We start from the raw sequence: 8,641 nt of genomic DNA, 5'->3' as shown, positions 1-8,641 counted from the left end.
CCCACTTGCTTTAGCATTGCTCATGCCCTGGTTGTGTTTGACTACCAGGAATATTTCAGCCGATGTGTTTCCTAGTAGGAAATTATCATGAAAACAGCTGATTGTAAGTAAAATTTGCAGAAAACAAATGCTGAATTAGCAAATGCCAGTCTTTGCTCTGATTCTAATAGTTACACTCCTCCATTAAGGAAACAGAAACAATACTATGTGACTTATGCGTCCAATCATAAGTAGCCATCATTGCCTCATTTTCAAATTTCATCACATCAAACTAATCACAAACGAGAAGAACAAAAATTAATGGTACAAGTAATCCAAACAGATTCTGAACAACAAATACACATATGAAAAAAAAAAATCAAACTCCCAGATAAACTGCTGAAAGAGGAAGAGGCTAAGACTGTAAAATAATGGAGTGCTATGAATTATCACTCAGCTCCACTCAGTGGCAACAAATGTGTTATATGATAAAGAATTTGCTCAAACAAAGAAGCCAAAGCAAACACAATGGCACTTATAGTCAGGACATATTTGTTCTGCATGCTTGTCAGTCCTGTTGCTGTTAATGTGAGTTCTGAATGTGTTTACAGCCCCTTATCATTACCCGACTGCTAGCACTCATGGATTCTTAGGGGAAGCGTTAAATAAGCAAAAAGTCAAGAAAAAGGAATAGTCAAAAATGAGGAAAAAAGAACCAATAATTTAAAATGAACCAACCAACCAATCCAATTGACTCTAGACTGTGACTTGAACTGTCTTTGTACACAAGGAAATATTTAGGAGTAAGAATCCCCTTACACCTCTGCATTGGCTACCCAAAGTATTGGGTGTGGGTGTGTAAGAGTAGACAGAAGAGCTACTTGGAAAATTTTGATCACAACAGTTTTCTGTGGGAAAATTCCATTTTGACAAAACCAAAATTTTTCACTAAATTGCGCTGATTCTGATGAAACTGCATTTAGAAAAAATGTTCTTTTTGAATGTCAAAATAACCTGTTTTGACATTTTCAGAATTAAAAGTTTTTTATTTTTTTTAATGACTTTTCATGGTGCAGTTTACTATATTTTATATTATTGTGTGTGTGTGTGCTTAGAGGTCACTGTACACACAGGCAACAAAAGATAATTCCAGCCCCAAAAGCACTTACAATCTAAATGAGAGACGAGACAACAGGTGAAGACAACAGTCGGGGGAAACCCAGGTAGTAATGAGATAAAACCGGTCAGCATGAAAAGTAGTGGTAACAGCACACCAGCTGCTTAAACAGAATAACAAGTTCAATAACTGATTATATCATCATACACCGCATACAGTTCAGATATGGGGAGAATATGGGCTGACGATACGAGTTGGAAATTACTGAATAGTCACTGAAAAAGTGTAGTGAAATGAATATCAAGGGGTTAACTGAGTTACTAAGTGTATTACATGTTGGAGACATGCTCCACCCTTCCCTTATTTGAACTTCCTGTTTGTTTAGTTGGATGTTTGTAGTTCAGTAAAGCAGCGTGTTCCCAACCTGTGGTAGTGTGTGATTCCTGTGCATTGGGCAGTCCCTTTACAAAATGAAACTGGTATGTGTCCTTAATTTCATTACCCCAGACAGGGGTAGGTTTAGCAAAGTGCATCATTTGGTTACCTTGAGTCACAACGTGAAGTTTTTCTTCTCTACCTTATTATATGGTAACTCTGTTTGCCCTAATTCCTACTAATATTTGGGGAAATTTTACATACAGTCACACAAGGATTGAATCAGTTCTCTTCTTTTATTACTATTATAAACCGAATGTGCTAAATCCCCCAGGTGAAATCCTGTCGCCATTTACATAAATGGCAAAACTTCAGTGGGGCAAAGATCTTGCACCTAGCGCTAGCAGTTATAGGTTTTTATCAATTCCCCTGCCTCCTGCAAAAATTGTATTTTTTAACTCTTTAAATAAAATGAATGAAATTCACAGCAACACAACCTACTGAAAACAACCAAACACGCTTGTACAGCCAGAAGACACAGTAGGTAAAGGGATAGTTGTATATAACTGGTCAAATGTATATCTTCTTCCATAGGCCCTCTTAAGTGAGGCACTTAAGAATGTTTTTAAAGTGATTTTCTGAACTGGGGCCAAGGAAAACTTGCATCCAGAGAATTCTTTTGAATGTTCCCAGCGGGAATTACAGAAAGATCTTGAAGGTTCAGACAGAAGAAAAGACTGTGTGGTAATATATTTAGCAAGGTGACAATGCAAACCACTGGGAAATATAGAGAGGTGAAAGGGAAATTACATTCCCTGGCTGGGGAGTTATGTAATGTTCACAGACAGGAAACAGTTGGGGATATCCCCTTGGTCTGTGTGTCCAACCTCCCAACCAATTACAAAGGAAGCTCTGGTGAAGAGGTAGATAAAAGGCATGTCTTCTCAGATGTGAGTTTTCTCCTCACTATGTATTGGTGGTACGGCCAACACTCACCTCGGACTCCATGGTGCTCCCTAGCCTGCGTGCCAGCCTGAGCAGCTCTTCCTCTAGGATTGGCACAAACTACCAACTGTTTATTCTCACAATGTGATCTTTGAACAGGGCTTGAGTGAGATTTTGGACGTCCCACTGAGATACATGCTGGGAAAACGTCCAGAACAAAAGGAAGATCATGAGATGAGAGATGCTTCTCAAAGTGCAGCCAAACACATCATAAACGAGTTTTGTATCACAAGTCAGCGTCTTTATGGAAATCAGCATTCAACATTACAGTCCTCACTTTCAATATTACTGTTTCAGAGTAACAACCGTGTTAGTCTGTATTCGCAAAAAGAAAAGGAGTACTTGTGGCACCTTAGAGATGAACCAATTTATTTGAGCATAAGCTTTCGTGAGCTACAGCTCACTTCATCGGATGCATACTGTGGAAAGTATAGAAGATCTTACTACAAAAGCTTTTATGGCTATATTTCTCGCCCCTTCCCCCATATAATCAATTAACATATTTATACTGCCTTACAAATGAATGAGAAATAAGGGTATTCGCTCTCCAAATGAATGAGAGGCAGAAAGCTGGATTGTTATTACTGAACTCTTTCTCCTAACCAGTCAGGTTAAGGGCAGGCTTGTGCACAATCCCAGCTCAATGATACCCCCTCCCCCCCGGCCTTTTTTCAAATTTGGAAATAATTACAAATATGGGTGCTAATGCTGATAACGAATAGCCCAGTTACAACCTTCTCTGCCTTATGGTTAGTTATGATTTGTATTACCCTAGCCCCTGGGAGCCCGAGTCAGGGACCCACATTGTGCTAGGGACTGTACAAACACAGAACCAAAGGACAGTCTGGGATTTGCACTGGGTGTAAGGATCATCGGGCCTCGCACCCCTCTGCCCGAGGCTCTCAGGGTGGGGGCACAGCGGGGTAAGCTGGGCATGGCGGGTGAGGATCCAGGCTAGCCCACCCTACTGAAAATTAATGGGGGCGGGGGAAAGGGGCGGTTCCTGCTTATCCAGAGCTAAATGTGTCCAGTGCCTGAGTGACTTGCCGAAAGGGTCACCCAGCAGGTCAGTGCCAGACTCCAGCGGAACCCAGGTGTCCGGGGCACCCGGCGCGGAACTCTCACGCCCCCTCCCCCCCCCCCCCCAGCGCCCTTAGCCCGGAGCACACGCGGCTCCCGCAGCCGGGGCGGGGGCAGCTCGCTCGGCCTCTGCAGCCTCCGGATTGGTCCGCGCCCGCGCTCCCCCTCCCGCGTCCACCCGTCCCGGGGGCTGAGAGCGGAGCCGGGGAGCGGGAGCCGGGGCTGTCATTTGGCGGCCGCAATTTAAAGCCTGCGCGCCGGCCGTGGCTACCTGCGAGCCCCTCCATGGGAGCCGCTGCCCCGGGCGAGGCAGTGGCTCCGCGGTAGCCGACGCGCCCAGGTGACCATGCGGGAGACCCGGCCGCTCCTGCTGGGCATCTGTGGGCGCAGGTAACATGCGAGGTGCCCGGAAGATCATGGACTGGCTCCTGCTCTGCGTGTGGACCGTACCTGCGGCGGTGCTCAGCAGCCGCTCCGTGCCCTTCCCGGCCACCCTGTGGCTGGGCGGCGTTGCAAAGGCAGGTCGAGAGCACTTTCTCTTGCAGTCGCCGGGAGGACCTACATGCCAGGTCGCGGCGCCGTTTCTCTCGGCCTTCCCTTGTCCAGGGACTCTCGCCCAATACCCGCTTGTCTCTTTCTCTCTCTCTCTCTTGCAGACCCTTCAGTTGTGCGGTCTCTGTTGCGTGTCTTTCGCAGCCGCTTTAACCAGCGACGGCGGCGGCGGCGGCGGCGGCGGCATCAGTGGACTGGATCATGGTTTGTATCCGTCTCTCTGTTTTAAAGTCCATGCACGCGTCGTTTTGTGACACGGAACATCCAACCCGAGCCCCAAATGTTGGTCCTTCTTTTCAACGACTTTTCAACGCAACCCAGGCATGCCGCCTACATGCAGATGCCGTGTCTCTGGCGCGCGGGCACAATCAATAGGGCACCAGCTGAAAAATTAACAATAACAAAAGAGACTGTTTTTTAAGTGCCAGGAAAATAAACTAAATTTCCACTCACTTATGGGAAAAATAATAATAGAAAACCAGGGGGAAATAAGCCATGCAACCCAGGCTAAGGGACTGTAACAATCCAGGAAGAAGAAGAAAACTTGTATAACAGGATTATTTTGGTGGTGGTGGTTTTCTGATGTTGTTGCCTATTGGAAGCTTGCAATCTCTCTTTCTATATATTTGCACTTGCTGAGAGTGATAAGTACAGTGCAGTGCACACAGGTTTCAGGAAGGGAAAATACTGCTGCAGTCTATGTTTGCTGGGGGATTCCCTTCTTCCAGCAGCTGCTTGCATTTTTGGCCACCAGCCTGCTTAGTGTCCTGAGCTTCTGCCATTGATTAACACCACTTAAGGAAAGTGAAAGCCCTTGATGTATTGCTTCCACTGTCTACAGCAAACAGAAACCTATCTCTGGCTAAATTTTCAGTGTAATATGCACCCAATAAAATCTGTTCAAAGCAAGGAGATTAATAGTATGCAACATTGGCTACTATATAAGAACATAATTGTATTCCTTATAAAGATGCATTTCAATTTAAGAAAAAAAAACATTTGATTATCAAAGATATGGATATCTTTTGGCATTCTGACCAAGATACACATCAAAAGTTAAGCAGTGTTAGGAAGTAGGCTACTTAATATATGGGTTTTAATGTAAGCCTCGCTGTCATTTGCAGGAGTACCTGCGGTCCTGATTCAGCAAAGAACTTAAATATGTACCTAACTTCAAGGATGTAAGTAGTCATCACCCTGTGAGTAGATTAATGGAACTACTCACATGTTTAAAGTTAGGCACATGCTTAAACACGTAACTGAATCAGGCCCTATATTCTTCTCTTCTCCAGATATTTTGAGTTTATCGTATTTTTCCTCTCCCAAATATGCACAGAATTTCTTTCACATAATTTAGCCAAAACAACTGACAAACAAAGACACTGACATTCAGCTAGCAATGGCTGAATAAAGATTATGAGGTAGTATGTAATCTCTTTCTGCTGAAGGTCAGTTATGATTTGAAAACTAGTCTAATCAAGACATTACAAAAAGATGAGGTCTGACTGTGTTAAGGAATTAACAGATTAATCCTTTAATCCAGTTGAACAAATGGAACAATTCTACAACATCTGTTAAACCAGTACCAAGGTTATAATATTTGCTACACTCTCTTGGAAAAAAACAACAACTACAGACAAAACCCCACTCTTCCCATGTGACAGCAATTAATATAGGGGGAGGGGGGAAATCTATAGACTGGTTAGTGATGACAAATGTCTTCACAAGAATGACTGTGGGAAAGTTCACAGCTATGATAGTCTGTCCCTCTCAGTGGGGCAGAAAGGAAACAAACACTGTATTAGAGTCCGTATGATTTACACGGAACAGCTTGGAGTTGCTTCAGATGAATTTATGCATGCGTTAGATACATGTAGCCCTTGGATTCTAGGTGCCATGCCCTAAACGAGGAAACTTCATGCCACAGTGAAAATCTGCTGCATAAATGAGCGCTATGTTAAAAAATGTCACACTTTATTCATTGAGTACAAAGGCTGATGGTCAACATTTTGCCATTACAGATTACGTATTTGTGACACCTGTCGAAGTGGATTCCAGTGGATCGTACATATCACACGATGTTTTGCACAGCATTAGGAAAAAGAGATCGACTCAAAGTTCAAAAAGTTCCTTGCACTACAAATTTTCAGCATTTGGACAGGAACTGCACTTAGAACTTAAACCTTCTACCATATTTAGCAACAACTTTATTGTCCAGGTACTTGGGAAAGATGGAGTCACAGATTCTCAGGAACGTGAAGTTGAGCGGTGTTTCTATCAGGGATTTATAAGGAACGATAACACCTCCTCAGTAGCAATATCTACATGTGTAGGCTTGGTAAGTGTTTCGTTAAAGCAAATATAGCATTAGATTTTCATATGCAGAAAATACCTATTTTGATTAAGTTATCAGATTCCTGAAACACACAGGATATTTTTCATGCCATGGACCATTTTGCAGATTTTCCTAACATCATTAGCTGACCTAGCATCATCACGTTTAACAAGAGCTCTTTAATGATAGATGATAAACTTTGTCTTTGTCACACTACTGTGTTTTTTCGGGGGTAACTTTTTCGGGGGTAATTTTTAAGAAAAACACAGTTTGATGGCAGATGTGTGTAATAAATTCATGAGAATTTTCATTCATTCTCAGAGAATTCGTGATAGCTATATGCAGTGTCTGATTGCTCTGATAAGGTAAATGCCCTTCTTGCATTTATGAGTAGACCGTATTCTTGCTTCTGTGTTCGGACTACTTATGCAATAAAATTTGCAAGATCATAAAATTATGAGAAAAAATAAACATTATGTCTAGGATTGTCAGGTGCCTGAGGGAGAAATCTGGCACCCAGCTCTCATTGAAATCCAACAGGAGTTAGGTGCTTAGCTCCCTTATATTTCTTTTGGAAGTTTCAAGCCTTCATTGATTAAACAGTCTTAATTGGTGAACCCTGTCCTGAGTGTAAGTATTTTGCTTGCAGTATTTGCTGTTTACCACTGTGTTTTCCAAAATGATGAAAAAAATTTTACTAAAACTTTTTTTTAGACTACATTCTACATTGTTTTATCTCTAAGGAAGTCTTCATTGACTCATTAGTACAATGCAAAAGAACATCCACAGAGTTAAATAGCTCTCGTTATGTCCTAGGATAAAGGTCTTGCTTTCCATGCAATCCTCCTAGAAAAAATGGCTGGTGTGTACCATGGTAAATATTTGGATTGAACAATAACATTCATGGCATTAGAGTATATGAGGGGATACATGGCTTATGAGGTCAGTTAAGATCTGAAATGCAGATGAGGTGTTGAGTGAATCTCCAGTTCCTTCTTTGCAAGGATACTTGGATATATGGCCATCACTACTGTATAACAAGACAGAAGAAAGGCGCATTGAAAACGTTCATTTACTTTGAAAATAAATCCAGTTTCATTTGAAATAAATACTTTTCACATTGGATCACATTCAGCTCCCTGGAAATGGTTGGTCCATAAGGAAGAGCTATAGGATGGTGTTGAGTGCTGCTTGAAATGGGCTGGATTATACTTTGAATGCGATGTTGCTTTTTATTAGTTAGTAACAGCTACTAAAAGGAGTTAGCATCATTTATGTCATCCAACCAGTTGAGACAGAGGCTTTTGCAGCAGGTGCCGGGAGTTGGAATGAAGTTTTCTTTGTTTTTTGTTTTGTTTGTAGTGCTGATGATATCAACAATGACTAAGGTGTTGGGTTTTTTTCTATTAGAGTGGCTTCATTTCTATGATCACCAACTTTCTTCATATTTGTTTGTATACCATTTTCACTTCCCATCATGTTTGTGGTTCCTCTGAGGTTAGATCCCATATCTACTAACAATTATTACATTTTGGATGATCATGGTTGTTTGGGTAAGCTTTGTATTTAACAAATGCATTATTAGAACAATGTGGAATAATGTTTCAATGTGTTTGATTCTTGTCTGGAGAACCAGGGTTCAAGTCTGCCTTAGGTCACAGGGAAACTGAGTTTAGCAATCTTAACTTAGTCTGAAATAGACCTTTGGTCTTATACCACTGTCTTGCTGTACAAAGTGTCATGACTTGCAGTCTTTACTTAGGAGAGACCCAGAATTTGACCAGAAGGGAGAGAATATTGTGATTGAATTGATTTATTTTGGCAGAGCATGCGGTGCTTTCCAGTACCAGGCTGTCTCCAGTCCTGCCCATCACTTTTCTGAATTACAAGGTTCACTAGATTTGCCCTAATAATAGATATTTTAAACTGACAACTTCACTCATTACCCACTCCTAACATGTTATAAAAATTGCAACCAGGCTTTTTTTCCAACCATATAATAACTTCTACACAACCAATGAATAGTAAACATCATCAACAAACTTCTCAGTTCCTGCGTTTACTGGGCTGCTTTGCTTAGAAATATATCATCTGTCCGTCATGAAAATACCAAAATCTTTGATTGCGATCCAAATTCAGTAATCATACGTTAAGTCTGGACGCTGTGCTGTGATCAAGGGTACCTCGTGAATAGCCTC

At 41.8% G+C, this 8,641-nt stretch overlaps 1 protein-coding gene across 1 annotated transcript in view; it reads left to right on the top strand.

Moving 5' to 3' along the window:
* The first annotated feature begins 3,951 nt into the window (after window positions 1-3,951).
* ADAMTS18 (ADAM metallopeptidase with thrombospondin type 1 motif 18) overlaps window positions 3,952-8,641 on the top strand; it is a 97,156-nt gene continuing 92,466 nt past the window's right edge. The window contains exons 1-3 of the mRNA XM_077831142.1: window positions 3,952-4,074; window positions 4,213-4,312; window positions 6,130-6,446. Of these exons, the coding sequence (XP_077687268.1) occupies window positions 3,952-4,074; window positions 4,213-4,312; window positions 6,130-6,446 (540 nt within the window). The remainder of the gene's footprint in view (window positions 4,075-4,212; window positions 4,313-6,129; window positions 6,447-8,641) is intronic.

This window comes from Eretmochelys imbricata, chromosome 12, assembly GCF_965152235.1.
Source record: "Eretmochelys imbricata isolate rEreImb1 chromosome 12, rEreImb1.hap1, whole genome shotgun sequence".
Classification (NCBI taxonomy): domain Eukaryota; kingdom Metazoa; phylum Chordata; order Testudines; family Cheloniidae; genus Eretmochelys; species Eretmochelys imbricata.
Note: the sequence above shows the minus strand (reverse complement) of the source record. Positions and strands in the feature narration are given on the sequence as shown.